This window comes from Hyperolius riggenbachi, chromosome 4, assembly GCF_040937935.1.
Source record: "Hyperolius riggenbachi isolate aHypRig1 chromosome 4, aHypRig1.pri, whole genome shotgun sequence".
Lineage (NCBI taxonomy): Eukaryota > Metazoa > Chordata > Amphibia > Anura > Hyperoliidae > Hyperolius > Hyperolius riggenbachi.
This window is the reverse complement of record NC_090649.1, coordinates 122,760,783-122,776,620: the sequence shown is the minus strand read 5'-3', so window position 1 is coordinate 122,776,620 and position 15,838 is coordinate 122,760,783. Positions and strand designations below refer to the sequence as shown.

The window sequence follows — 15,838 nt, the reverse complement described above, 5'->3', positions numbered from 1 at the left end:
TATTCTGCAGGGGTTCCTTGGCATTTTCTCCATCGTGGAAGAAGTATAATAGAGCACATTATAATAGGAATATCAGAATAAAAATGAGCACATTAATAAAAAGCACCAGAATAAGGAGACCATGCCTCCAGCAAAATAAATGCAGGGGATCCTTGAGATCCAAAAACTATTTGCAGGGTTCCTCCACGGTAAAAAGGTTGAGAGGCTGTTTTAGATGCTACAACAAAAGGGAGTTCCCCACCTCAGTAGCACCAAGTCAGCAAAGAATGTCTGTGTCCCATAATTAAGAACAGATGCCAGTTCCACCATCCAAGAAATGTGAACAGTTTCTCATTCAGCAAAGCAAACTTTCTCCAAGTCTTTGTTGGACAGTGGTGCTACAGCAGCTTCTAGGTTTACAAGTGCGCGGTCCTGTGAGTGTTGAATTGTAAATGATTTTCAAAAAAAGTATGTACTGTAGTACCAATTTCCTGGCACAAGGCTAAAAAAAAGTCACCTAACAGATTAGAAATCACAGTGCTGTGTGAGAAATGAGGTTTGGACTCCTGACCATACAATTTAAAAGCGATAAGGGACATCAGCTCAAGCAGCTTTTCATTGGGATAAAAACCAGCTCTGCCAGTGAGTGCCTACTCTAATCTATGGAATCATCTGGGACTAGGGCGGGGCTATAAGCTTTTATATTAATATTGCTAGGTGGGAATGGCAATACAGCTATACCTGTAAGTAGAGATGGTAATCATTAAGAATTACAAAATAGCACAGTTTTAATTGTTCATGCAAATGTATGCGGTTTGGACTTGAACCAGCCAAATGTAGTAGCGTATGATTTTGATTGTTCCAATTCCAAGCTGCATGAATCTGGCAACATGCATTCATTTGAAATTATTAGCATCTTATTGGCCATCATTATCTATGAGTATAAGTAATATCTTTGGTATCAAATGTATTTCTTTTTTTTAGCAAATGCATATTGAGCATTTTAGATGTATTACTTACTGCCAGCGCACTGCAGAGTAGAAGAAATCAGATGATACTAAAGGCAAGCATACAGTATTATGGTGCGTATCCACCTCTTGACTTTTTGTTGCCTGCTACATCGCTGGCCGGCCTTTACAGATGCGTGTCAGCTATGTAGCTAACAATGCGTTCTGTTACTGTGGGAGACGGATGATGGAGGGGCGTGTCCCTGAAGTCACATGGTGAAGCGGAGCAGACCGTGTGATCTGCCGTTGCAGGCATAGGTTCATCTGCTGCACAGATCTCTTGCAGGTTAGGTGTTGGCATCTGCTGTACAGATTCTAGACAAAAGAAAAGATCTCACAACGCACCATCTTTGCCAAGAATGTATAGATTATGATTTTATCAGTCCTTAATAGTACATAAAAAGACTACACAATACAACACCATGATTACCACACAACAGGGTAGACAAGGCAGTAATAAAAACACCCCATAATAAGGGTAGAGTGGCTGCAGAAATAAATATTATTGTATATACACCGGCGTATTGGCAGCTAGCAGCAGGTATCAAGAATTTATAAATAGAGATTAATTTCATACATCACAATTGACAAAAAAGGCAGAGAAGTACAATAATCCAAATACAGCAAAGGTCTAATATAAATTACTATCACTAGCTCTGGTCACCCAAAATTATTTGATATAGATCATAGTAGTGCAAAAAACAGTACAAAAATCAAAATCCATAGTACAAATCCAGAAAAGTGAATAGCAACAATGTTCTGGCATGCACAGCCATACTATATAACAAATTGTGCAAAATAGTGCAATAATCAGTATAGTTAAATTGCTTGAACTGGTGAACTGGTAGTGAGCAATTGTGTGTGTTGCAGTTTGCAGTTTGCATTCAGTTTAGAGGTGATGGGGGTGACGTCCCTGGTGGTGAGAGAGCAAGGGCTCTCCCACAGTTCCCTCTGGGTATCGCATGGTGGTTTGGGGGCCCCAGCAAGTGAGAGAGGCTGGGGCCCCCGGCTGTCGTGCGAACCAGTGTTTGTGACAATAATCAGTATAGGGGAGAGATCCTATATCTCTAAAGTGCAGCAGAAAGGTCAGTCCTAAAGTCCAGCTGATAGGAGATGCCAGCGCAATGTAAGCAGTAAATAGTGCCAGTAGCAAGGTCTCTGCCAATTACCTGCTCTGCAGCTCCACGCCAGTGCCCATATAAAGCGCCGCAGCCACCCTAAGAACCGAGGCATCTGCTGTACACACGCCTGGTTATCGGACGCCTTAGGCTGGTGTGTGTACAGGCGTTTAGAGACCCCTGTTGCTTGAGCAACCCCCTGATTGCATTGTTCTCTCCACTACCGCTGCATACGGGAAGCTGATCTACCATACACTTCCCACATCCCCTTCCCTCCCCCATAGCAACATAGGCGTCGCTAGTTGAAAGGCTACACTTGCACGTGCTCGCAGCAGCGGCTGTAATTCATCTCCCATGGATCTGGGCGCTCACAGCCAGTCTTCTTCTGGTCCTCGGAGGCTCTTGATCCCTCGGATGAGATTGCCGTTCGTCACATGACTACACGTGGCGATCTCCCCATAGGGGTAGAGCGCCACCCGGAGTACAGGAGGGAGAATTACAGCACTGGATCCCAGGGAGAAGAGTCTGTGCAGGGACTGCTGAGGTCCTCTGTGCAGTATGATTTTTTTTTCCTGCTTTCAGGGTCTAAAAGCACATGAAATAGTTGTACCATTTTTAGACCCTAAAATCAGGAAATAATCATACCGCCAGGGAGGATAAACATAATTTTTGGGTGACAGATCAGTAAGTTTGTATATAGCTTTAAAATAATCTTCCTGCCACTTACTTTCAAAGTGATCTTGCTGCTGCTACGAGAGGCTCTTCTGATCCTGGTAAACCGTGTACACCAGATAGAATGGACTTGCCCTAGTCAGCTATCCAGTGCCATCTCAGATTGGAATCCAGCTTGTGTACACCCATATTGATACGTCGCTGAAGGATCCGCCGTGTCAGATCATCTTGTGCAAATGCATGGTTTCTCATCTTACCCCACCCGCTTCATCATGCACTGTGCAGCCATCTGCCCTTCCTTCTCTATGCTATATTATAGCGCCACATCTGTATGCCGCTTGTTCACCTCTGTATCATGAGCAGGATCATGCTCAATTCCGTCATTGCTGCTGCTGTGTACACACCTGAGGTCCTGCGGTTTGGATGGACATCCAGGAGTAATTCAAACCATTGTGCATTGCTAAATATTGCAAAATGTACTATAATGTGCATTCAAAAGAGAAGATGTTTTAGGGCATTAATATCTTGAAAGTTTTCCTGCTTTGGTGCGCGGGAAATTAACAAGCAACAATGTCTTATTTTCTGTTTACTAGAAAAATGTTCACAGGATCTGCAAAATGTTACATATTTCACCGGATGCAAACTACCACCTTTCTTATGTGTATCCAGCGTATGTTTGTCCAATCTGCGTAGTGAATTATATTCTTTGACCTGATGTTCTGTTCCGTCTCTGCCCACAAACCAGTGATTTCTCCTCAGTGCCATTACATTGATTGGTGGGCATCAGAAAGAACTGAAACACCGCTCTAAATGAGGAAAATCCAGAACTCTACTGAGTGTGTAATTTATTGGTTGGACAACAAAATTTGTAGTGTAATGGAATTATCTAGCATCCTGGGTTTCTTGCATGAAACCTTTTCATGACCGGTAGCATTTCATTACTCCTTGAACATAACAAACTTCAACATTTCACAATGCTTCCTTTCAGTTGCCATTATGTGGTAAAAGGAGCTAAACTGGACAGAAATGTGGTGCTCTGTGGTTGGGTAGCATTAGGACTGATTGGTCAAGCCTGCAGCTCCAATGTTTCTAATCAGACATAGTTACATTGCCTTAATATAAGCATACATATTTACATTTCTAAAGCTGGTTCTTCTTTATTTTTTTTCTCTTTCTAGGCGCGGTTTGAACCCACCACATCGAGTGAAATCCATCTCTATGACCACATTTACACAGATAGAAATAGAGTTTCTTCAAAAACATGGAAATGAAGTAAGTAGCACCAGAATTGCTTTTGTTTACGAGGAACAGTTGGAAAATGTCAGTATTTTATGAACTTCTGCGCCTCAGTAGTGAAAATTAAGACTCTCATTGCCCCTGAGGAAGAAAGCTAGGTTCATTGTATCTAGTACGGGAATTATCACTTAATTAAATGAATACTGTAGGGGGGGTCGGAAGAAAATGAGTTGAACTCACCCGGGCTTCTAATGGTCACCCACAGACATCCTGCGCCCACGCAGCCACTCACTGATGCTCCAGCCCCGCCTCCGGTTCACTTCTAGAATTTCAGACTTTGAAGTCTGAAAACCACTGCGCCTGCGTTGCCGCGTCCTCGCTTCCCCTGATGTCACCAGGAGCGTACTGCGCAGGCACAGACCATACTGGGCCTGCGCAGTATGCTCCTGGTGACATCAGCAGGAGCGAGGACACAGCAACGCAGTCACAGTGGTTTTCAGACTTTAAAGTCGGAAATTCTAGAAGTGAACCGGAGGCGGGGTCGGAGCATCAGTGCGTGGCTGCGCGGGCACAGGATGTCTGTGGGGGACCATTAGAAGTCCCTGGTAAGTTCAACTCATTTTCCCCCGACCCCCCTACAGTATCCCTTTAAAATAAAACTGGCACTAACCCTCCAGCAGTCTTTCCGAAACACTCACACGTCTACCTTGCATCTGCTAGCTTTACAGAAAATAAATGCCCTAATTTTACCTGGCCGTGTAAAACCCTTATGACTTAATGGACGAATAAGTGCGTTTTTCTTCCATGTGCAGTTCAAGCATTATGTACGTCTAGAGGAACTGTAATGATATATAGTAGACTGAAATAAATTATTCAAAATACCTATTTTTACCTTAATTATTCTGTTTCCGTGTTAGAAACGATTCATATATATAAATATTTTTTTATATACATATGTAACCCTGCCCTCCTAGTAGTGATTAGCCTAGGCTATGATGTCATGTAGCCGCCTCCCCCAGAACACTCTGTGAGATCATGTGATGTTTCTTCAAATTAAAGATGCTGGCATCTTTGATAAATGTAAGAATGTGATTGGGTGTAGGTAAGATTTACAATGGGGAAACCTTAAATAATTGTATAAATGAATATTGTAAAAAACATTTTATTAATGTGGTTAAATACAATAAAGTTCCTCTTTAAAGTTATTTCTAACATGGGTGGGATCTATTACCATGTCTCCCTTTATCAATATGTAGTTCTAGTGAAATGAAAACTTGTACTGAGAGGAATATGGAGGTAGCGGCCTTTATTTTATAGTAAACCGTAAAGAGATGCCCCAAGAGCCATATAGTGCAGCATTTTTGGAGTTGGGGGACTGAGAATTTAGGTAGATGAATATACAGGTGGTCCCCGACTTGCGAACGCCCGACTTATGAACAACCCGCCGATACGAACGGCGTGGATTCTGTTTTCATGGGAACAAGGCAAAATATTTTTTTTCAAATTGGACTTGTAGTTTTTGAGAAAATCGATTTTTTAAAAAAAAAACTCAAAGAAAAAATAGCTTTTAAACTTGTATAAGCAGGTATAGAGGGCAGAGGTGACACACGGGGACACTGGAGGCCCAGGGGGGCACAGAGGAGGTACAGGGGACAATTAAGGCACCACTTAAAAGCTTCAGAGGAGAAGTAGGCTTCAGACCAATTCCCACCCCTCTTCCTCTGCAACGTCGGGAAGTGATTTGGTCAGTCTCTCAATCACAACCCCTGAGCCCCCGGATGTTACTATAGGATGGTACACTTCATTAAGGGGGCTGGCATAAAATCGTTAGGATTGGTAACGAGAGGCACCCTTGATTTTGCGAATAAATATATAAAGAAAGAGGAGTAGGGAACTTGATTTCAAAGACTTTATTTATTGTATTTATAAAGCGCCAACATATTACGCAGACTTTACTGCATAACACTTTTACCTGAATATGCCAGCTTTTTCAGGCACTAGAGTTTAAAAACAATATGATGGTTATAGGTATAAAGGTGCGTACACACATCAGATACAAGTCTTTGGAAAATGAAAGATCACAGACCAATTTTACCCCCTTTCATGTAGTATGAGAGCCATACTCTACACAGTCTATTCTATGGAGCTGAACTCCCCATCAGATAAAAATCTTTGCAAGATGCTGCACACAAAGATGCTGTATACATTCAACAGATCAGTATCTGCAAAAGATCCATTCCTGCAAAATGCATTCATAGTCTATGATATCTGCAGATCCCATACACACCTTGTTTAATGGACATTCATCTGCAGATCAGCCAATTATCTGCCGATCTGAAGATCCAACCTGGTGGATCTGATCTACAGATAATTGTCCGTTAAACAAGGTGTGTATGAGGCCTGCAGATATCATAGACTATGAATTGGTTTTGCAGGAATGGATTTTTTGTAGGAACAGATCTTTTGCAGATACTGATCTGTTGCATGTGTACAGCGGTCTTTGTGTGCAGCATCTTGCAAAGATTTTTATCTGATGGGGAGTTCAGCTCCATAGAATAGACTGTGTAGAGTATGGCTCTCTTACTACATGAAAGGGGTTAAAAGTGGTCTGTGATCTTTCATTTTCCAAAGACTTTTATCTGACGTGTGTACCCACCTTAAGAATATCAGCCTTATTACAGCAAGGATAGTACAGAATATCTGATCTGGGGAACGGCTTCTGAAGGTGCTAATCTAGTGTAGAAGAAAAATGGAGGTGGGAAGGGAGTGGTGACCTTCGAAATGTAAATATTAGATATGTATGGCTAATGTGACAGTCAAGAATACCTGGAGTGATGTAAAGGGGTGTGAAAAATAGTGAGAGTACTTGCACAAATGAGGACAATGGAAGATTATACCAGAATGCAGAATGAGAAGTGAAAATATTCAAGATTTTCAAGATGATGCCAGAAATGTGTTTGTAGTTGCAGTGAGTTGGATAGCACAGTGCTGGGTGTCATCTCCGTTCTAGAATCTCAAAGAATGTAAGAATGCATAATTCTCCACACTGAATTCATTTGTTGGATAATATGCTCAATTATGATCAACTCGATATTCAAACTGAATGGAAAACTTCAGCATTGACACTGGAACATTCTTTTTATTTTTCTTCTCAGAAAGTTGATCAGAACAAGCATAAAAATATATCATTATAAAAGAGCTGTTTTTAGTTTATGGCCTCTGATTCTGATGTTTACAATTTACCTTCCAGTTGTGTGATACATGTCTGGCTACCTTTTTCTGAGTCCATACAGCTCTGGATAATGCACCTTATAACTTGTTGTAAACTGGAATAATGTACTATAGACCACAGCAAAACGGATACATGGGTATACGAAATTGAACCTACCGGGCGTATAAAGACAACTGTACTTATTCCAGTTTGTCTTCGTTTTTAAGGCCTGATCTAAGGAAGCAACCATTTCCATCCATCCTTAAAACGTATGACACAAATGGAGACAACTGGCTTTAGTAAACAACTGTATTAACAGCATACAGAGGCACACAACATGTTTCGGGCAGAGCCCTTCCTTAGACTCCGCCCGAAACATGTTATGTGCCTCTGTATGCTGCTAATACAGTTGTTTACTGAAGCCAGTTGTGTGCCGTCTCCATTTGTGTCATTAGTACTGCGATGTACCTGCAGGAGTTAAGCACCGGCACGAAGGTCTACAGTTAGGCCTACAAGGTGGGTGAAGTGTGAACATTGGAATACATCCTTAAAACTTAAAAAAGAGAAGGGGCGCTTGAGTCTTCTGTGCAATGCAATGACCTCGTCTACTAGGCAGGTCTCACCTGTTTACAGAGTGGCTGGTACAGCGTACACAGCCTCGGTGTGCCTGCGTCCCGCTTGGCCGAGCTGGGGACCGAGCTCTCAGCGTGGGGGCGGATGTGACGTCACGTCCCAGGCTCCTTCAGGATAGGTGGTTATGACAACCAGGACGCTCGCTCTCTATAGCAGTGGGTGGTAGTCCTTATCCAGGAAGAGCAGCCGTGGATGTAACACACGGCTGCGTGAGTAAAGGAGATGTGTGGACTAAAATGTACTAGTAAAGTACAAATTTATTAAATAAAATTTAATAAATTTGTACTTTACTAGCCACTCTGTAAACAGGTGAGACCTGCCTAGTAGACGAGGTCATTGCATTGCACAGAAGACTCAAGCGCCCCTTCTCTTTTTTATGTTTTTTACAGCGGTATATTTGGGAGCAGCTGAGCGCACTGTAATAGGGGTCTGATCGCACCAGAGGGTGGTACCTACTACCCCTTTCTATCCTTAAAACTTGACTTTTCCAGAGATATCTGCCTAACCTGGTCTTGGAGATTTGACTGTCTTCTCTGGGCAGTCATGGCCAAGTGAACATAGTGGACTAGTGAAGATACTTCTCCTTCGCATTGATAATGATTATTTAAGCCTTTTCCATTTGATCCAAAACTGATATAAAGCCTTAGGGCTCTTTCACACCAAGACGTTGCGTTTTAGGGGATGTTAAGGTCGCATAACGTGCCCCTAACGCAACGCATGGTGGTGTTGAAGATTGTTCTATAGACTGCAGAGACCACATGATCGGAACACTCCGCATCACGTGGTCCCGCCAGCCAATAAGCGGACGCTCCAGGAAGTAAACACTGCAGTGCAGTGAATATTAATTAGCCATGTGGCTATGTACAATAGCGGACTCTCCCCTCCTCACCTGCACACAAAAAACCTACATTACTGAGCATGTGCTAACAGTCTAACGCGGCTAAAACTGCGTATAACGCCCAGCATGCTGCACTTTCATAGAACGTGCAGCGTTACACTGTAACGCAACGTGGGCACTGGGAACAGCCCATTGATTTTTCATTGCTGTGAGTTGGGCTGCATTACAGGCTGCGTTTCAGGCTGCTCTAACGTGCGCCTGTAACGTCCCACTGTGAAAGCAGCCTCAGGGTGGAGTTGTGCTACGTTTTCTAAATAGTTTGTCTGTAAGGAATATACAGATCAAGTTTTTGACTTGGACATGTCGTCTATTTTTTTTTCCAAGGTAGGTGTGTGCATGGACAGAATCTCCACTTAAACCACCATTTCCATCTGTCCATAATTAATTCTGGATCATCCTATCCCATTCCTGGGCATTTATCCAAAATGGTCATGAACGGTGGGTGGTGATTCTGTTCCCATGAACCTCTACAACCAGGTGTTGAGGATTTTCAGGAAATTATTAATTACTGCTTGCATGGTTCTCTCTTGACAAGTATTCTAGTAAATATAATTGAATTTGTATCAGAGGTTCCTGTAGAATTTGCTTTGTGTTCGCTATGTTATGTACACACTCCTAAGGTAGATTGAACAGTACATCCAGGCTCTGCTCCATAGGTAGTTGTTTGGTTTAAAGCAGTTACATAGCAGGAAACTGGGTGCTGTTACCTTCAGGTCTTTTCTGTAGCCGTGTCACTGTCTGGTTTGTTTAGAAAAAGACCACAGGCAAACTTTATTACTAAGGGTAAATTGGGGTTTTCTATTATTTCCAAGGTTGTGATCATGTTTTAAGATTTGTATGAGACTTTTATGTATTTGATATACTTATTGATTCCTATTGATGAGATATGCATTCGATTTATATCTACTCTTTATAAAATGTCTGAATGTTGGGACATCTGGGTGACGTGCTACAGATGCACGACGGTCCTTTCCACTGCATCTGCACTTTTTTTTTTCTACATGTATTTCCATTTGTGTTTTTCCATGTGTTATTCTATCAGGGGGCTAATGTTGAGTTTGGAAGACTTTACGTGTAGTCTTTCAGTGGCCAAGTCACCAGCTTTTATTTGCTGAATTGCCAGTGATGGAAACTCATTAATTTTTTCTGTCAGAGTCTCTGGCAGCTGGGACGGCTTGAAGGTTTACCGTTTCCATCAGCTAAAAAAACATCATTTTTATAATTTGTACTGTTGTATTGAAAAGAAAGGCCAACAGTGGTAGATTTGCTGCCTGTCAGGCAGTATGAGAACCTAGCACTCGAAGGCAGGGGCATAACTAGAAATCACAGGATCATCCCTGCGAAACTTAGCATGGGGCCCTCCAGCTGTTGCTGGAGAGGGGAGCGCTGATGGTAGCCCGAGGTGAGGGAGGGGGTAAATCTGCACACCCCCTTCCCCCGCTGCAGTTTGTGCCTGCTGCTTCCTCTTCCTGCGCTGCACTTCCTCCTGCCCCTAAAAATGGCACTGGAGGGCCCCACAGCCAGGGGCTCCCCTCAGGCTTCTCCCCCTAAGCCCCCCCCCCCCGCGGCTGCATCCCTTGCAGGGGCTATTGTTACGCCCCTGCTCGGGGGCGGCTGACAGAGTCCTAGGAGTTAAATGCCTCATTTATGTACTAATCCGGGAAAGAATTTCACTGTAGTATTTCTACAGTTTGAGGAGGTGGGCTGGGTCGGGTGACCATGCTGAGAGGGAATTTCCACCACTCTGGCAGTAAGGACCTACTGGGTGCTGCCCAGCAGTAACATAATATATTCCTATTGCAAAAAACATTGTGCATCACTGAATAATACACATTTACTTACATATGCTTTAAAAATGGGATTCTGAACTAGGACTTTATGTATTAACCTGCTCAATGCAGCATGGCTACATTAATACCGGTAGGTATTTTTTGTCTTTCCAGTACAGGCCACTCATTGCAGTTATATGGAATGTATACATGGATTTCTGTGGTTTCTCTGTAAGCTTGGTCTCCCTTTAAGCTTGGGTTTGTGGTACAGCTATGTGGTCTTTATATTAGACTGCAGAATTACTAAGCTGTCACTTTTCAACCACACTTTCTATGTTGTTCCACTTGTTTGAAATTATAGGGTTTTTTAGGACTGTAAATGGTAGTTTGTCGTGTGTGGTTTGGTACAGGACTAGGTGGCTATACTGAACTTCTGCGGCAATAAATGTTTCTATTGATGTTCAAAATCTTTCTGTGGTTTACCTTACTTTGGAAGAAACACTTTTGTCATGTCTCATTTGCTTTTCTATTGATTGGGCCTTTTACATTCTTTTGACTCTTAATACGGTTATGACAGATGTGAGCGATCTGAAAGTTGTCTTTTAGTTCATCTCGCTAAGCACCCCATTATTTGTTTTTTTTCTTTTTTTAATTATCTTTATTTTTCATTTTCATAAAGTATACATTTTTCCAAATACAAAACTTACATATATAAAACTTACACTAGGCACCAGATTCTAAGCATTGGGGGGGGGGGCAGGGTATCTAATATCTATACCTCCATTTCAAGCTATTTCCACAGTATCTCCTAGATAAGCTATTTATTTCTTCCCCCTCCTTATAGCAACTTTTATGATAGACGGCCTCTCCTCCTAAATTCCCCTTAACTGTATTAGTGTTTATATTGCCTTGCCCCACCCCAGCCCGCTCTATTTCCTTCTCCCCTATGTCCCATTTTTTTTACCATCTCATTCACTCTTAACCCTCCCCCACCCCCCCAACCCGGGTCACTCCGCACAATTCTCTCCTCCTCCCACTCTTTTTACAATTTGTCACCAATCGTCTATAGGGTACCCTTCTTTCTCAGTTTTCTATTCTTAGTGATTTATAAGTCTGTGTATGTTTAAATTCCCCCCATTGGTTCCACCTCTCCTCATATACCTCCCCTCTCTCTTGGATATAACCAGTCAGCTCCTCCATTTTGCATACCCTTTCCACTTCTCTCATCCATTCTTCTATAGAGGGGGGCAGAGAGGACTTCCAGTGCCTTGCTACCAAAATCCGTGCAGCGTTTATCAAGAATCTCATTAAGGATTTATCGTATTTTTTCCGGGGCCAATCGTTACAATGTAACAGATAGAAAGCAGGGTCTCCCGGTGGCCTAATCCCTTCAATAAGTTCTATATAGTTTCTTACTTGGGCCCAGTATGGTTCTATCAACTTACACCCCCAGAAAATGTGCATACAATCACCCTTCTCTTCCCCGCATCTCCAGCACATTTCCGATACCCCTGGAAAGATCCTGTTCAATCTTACTGGGGTATAATGCCACCTTGCAAATATTTTATACCCTGCCTCCTGTCCACTTGTAGAGATTGATGATTTGCTAGATAGTTCTAGCACCCTCTGCCACTGTCTTTCCGTAAATTTTCTCCCCAGGTCTTTCTCCCACTTTGATCTTATTACCATTGTTGTATCTTCCGATTCCCTTAATAAATCATATATTCTAGAGAGTATTCCCCCCCTCATATCTCTTCCCCCACAAAGTTCTTCAAACGGCGTTAGTGCACTGCTCATGGCACTTTTCGTACCACAGCATGCCAAGAAAAATTTACATTGGAGATAGCTCCATTCATCTATTTTCCCATTTTCCTTCTGTTCTCTTATTTCTTGTAATTCTATCCACTCCCCCTCCTTCACCAGCACCCGGGCTCTCAATTCCATCTCTTTTCCCATTCCCCAGTATTTCCATAGTCGTGTCCCCAATGGAAAATTCTTATTTCCCAACACTGGGATCATGGGTGTAGGCCACGGAGAGACCCCTGTCCTCCCTCTATTTCTGAAGAAAACCCTCAGTGTGTGTCTTATCAATAGCATGCCCATACCCAATTCTATTTCCCCCTTTCTTTCCGCAGACCATGGGATATTTTTAATTAATCCACCCACCATCTCTTCTTCCAACTTTACCCATTCTTTATCCTCCGCATGCTTATGCCAGTCCACTACTCTCACCAAGGTTGCAGCCTCATGGTATTTCTTGAAATTTGGCACTGAAAGTCCCCCCTTAGCCCTCTCCGTTGTTTGTAATCTATAGCTTACTCTCATTTTCTTCCCCCTTCCCAGAAATTTCCCCACCATACTTCTAAGTGTCCCAAAATAAAGAGGAGGGAGTCGGTATAGGGAGAGTCTGGAATATATACAGCAGCCGGGGTAGTATATTCATCTTTATAATAGCATTTCTTCCAAACCATGAGAACTGTGGGCGGTCCCAACTCTTCAGGTCTTGTTTTATTTGTCTTAACATAGGTATATAATTATATTCCACCAATTCCTCTACGGTAAAGGCTATTCTTACCCCCAGATACTTAAGAGTCCTTTCTTGCCATTTAAGTGTGAATTTTTTTTTTAATTGGTTCACTTGTTCCTCCCCAAGTCCATTACCCAGCACCTCACTTTTATCCATATTTATCTTTATATTTGACAGGGAGCCATAGACCCGAAATTCTTTAAGCAGATTTGGCAAGGTATTATGAGGTATCCTAATGTAAAACAGCATGTCATCCGCATACGCGGCCACTTTATGTACGCCTTTCCCCACCTCTATGCCCCGTATGTTGAAGTCCCCCCTCACCCTGCACAAGAAGGGCTCCAATGAGAGTGCAAAAATCAGTGGCGAGAGAGGGCATCCCTGCCTAGTCCCATTCCTTATATTAAAGGAGCCAGATAGAACGCCATTAGCCTTAACTCTTCCATTCGGTTGGGCATACAGGGCCATAATCATATTTTTCATCTCTTCCTGTATCCCTACGTACCTTAAGACCCCCTCAATGAAGGCCCACTCCACCCTGTCAAATGCTTTTTCGGCATCTGTTGACAGCAGCACCACAGGATTGGAGTGAGCCCTCTCCCACTGGATCAAATCCAGCGTTCTGATCGGATTATCCCTAGCCTCCCGGCCTCCTATGAATCCCACCTGGTCTGTGTGGATCAGCCCCTTCATATATGGGGATAATCTGTTATATAACACTTTTGCATATATTTTTATGTCTACGTTTAACAATGCAATAGGCCTATAGCTCTGGCATTGTAGCGGGTCTTTGCCCTCCTTGTGCAGCACCGAAATGTGGGACTCCAACATACGGGGCGTAAATCTCACCCCTGAACTATTATTAAACATCTCTACCAAAGGCCACATTAGTTGTTCTTCAAATATCCCATAGTAATCTGTAGTTAGACCATCCGGCCCTGGCACCCTACCCTTATGTAACTGCCCAAGTGCTCTTTTCACCTCCTCACTTGTAATTGGGAATTCCAGGGACGAGGCTTCTTCTTCCGACAGTCTGGGCATGCCACTTTGTTCCAGGTATTTCCCTATTTTCCTTTTCCTTTCCTCTTCTTTCTCTCTGTCAACTTCACCCCTTATATTATATAATTTAGTGTAGTACTCACAAAATACTTGAGATATCTCTTCTAGCTTATATCTGTTTGCACCTTCATCCTTAATACAAGAGATATAATTACTTCTTTGTTGTTTCTTAAGTGCCAGTGTTCTCCCCAGAATTTTTTTCCAGCCGGGTGGCATGAAATATTAGCCGGGTGGCATGAAAAAGTAGCCGGGTGGGGCAAGTTGAAAATGCATGGCAACTGTGCTTACAGCATAGGAGGAGGTGAGGAGGTGAGCAGATGACAGCCGGGTGGTCACGAAATCTAGCCGGGTGGAGCACCCGGCTAAAAGAGCCTGGGGAGAACACTGAGTGCTCTAGCTAACATTGATCCACTTCTGTTTCCATATTCATAAAAAGTGCGCTTGCACCTTAAAGCTATGTTTTTGACCTTAAAGAACAGAAGTTCCTTTAATCTTTCCCTCTCCTTTATTACCTCCTTCAAAACTTCTTCCTCCTGCCTTCCTTTGTGTTGCTGTTCTAGTCTCTTTATCCTGTCTAAAGTCTGCTCGATCTCCTTTTCTCTTTCTCTCTTCCTCCTCGCTCCCTCTTGGATAAGTATCCCTCTTATGTAGCACTTATGGGCCTCCCAGACTGTCGGTTCCGCCACCTCGCCCCCGGAATTCCATAAAAAATAATTCTTTAACTCCTCCCTAACTCTACCTACCACCTCCTTATTTTTTAACAATGCATCATTTAGCCGCCAAATCATAGGTTTTCTGCCTTCCCCATTCCAATCCAACTTCACTGTGACCTGGGCATGATCTGACATCGTAATTGGGCCAATTTTGGCGGATCTTGAGGAAGAGAGTAAGTCGTGGGATACAAAAATGTAATCTATTCTCGTATAACATCTATGTATTTGTGAATAGTATGTATAGTCACGACTAGAGGGATTTCCTACCCTCCATATATCTATTAATTGGGATCCTTGCAAAAGGCTCTTGCATTTCCTCAATGTACTATCTGTTGTTGTAGTTCTTCCCTTTGATGTATCCATTTTTGGCTCCAACGCTATATTAACCAGCTGAGCGGTCTGGACGAGCTCAGCTCGTCCAACACCGCCAGCGGCTGCCGCTCAGGCCCTGCTGGGCCGATTTGAATGAAATAAAAAGCAGCACACGCAGCCGGCACTTTGCCAGCCGCGTGTGCTGCCTGATCGCCGCCGCTCTGCGGCGATTCGCCGCGAGCAGCGGCGAAAGAGGGTCCCCCCAGCCGCCTGAGCCCAGCGTAGCCGGAACAAAAAGTTCCGGCCAGCGCTAAGGGCTGGATCGGAGGTCGATGACGTCACTCCGCTCGTCGCTATGGCGACGATATAAGCAAAACAAGGAAGGCCGCTCATTGCGGCCTTCCTTGTTTATTCTGGGCGCCGGAGGCGATCGGAAGATCGCCTCCGGAGCGCCCTCTAGTGGGCTTTCATGCAGCCAACTTTCAGTTGGCTGCATGAAATAGTTTTTTTTTTATTTAAAAAAAACCCTCCCGCAGCCACCCTGGCGATTTAATCAGAACGCCAGGGTGGTTAAAGTCCGTCCCTATTATTATACTCCCCTCCGAAAATTCCTCTAGTTTCCTCAGGAATCCCTCTAGTGTTTTTACCTGACCCTTATTCGGTGCATAATATGACCCAATTGTAACCATCCTAATCCCTATTTG

General features: G+C 43.3%; 1 protein-coding gene across 9 annotated transcripts in view; it reads left to right on the top strand.

The window, feature by feature from the left end:
- Positions 1-15,838, top strand: part of AGFG1 (ArfGAP with FG repeats 1) — a 169,444-nt gene that overhangs the window by 72,081 nt on the left and 81,525 nt on the right. For all 9 annotated transcript variants that reach the window (XM_068280522.1, XM_068280525.1, XM_068280518.1 and 6 more), the window contains exon 2: positions 3,955-4,048. In XM_068280522.1, the coding sequence (XP_068136623.1) occupies positions 3,955-4,048 (94 nt within the window). The remainder of the gene's footprint in view (positions 1-3,954; positions 4,049-15,838) is intronic.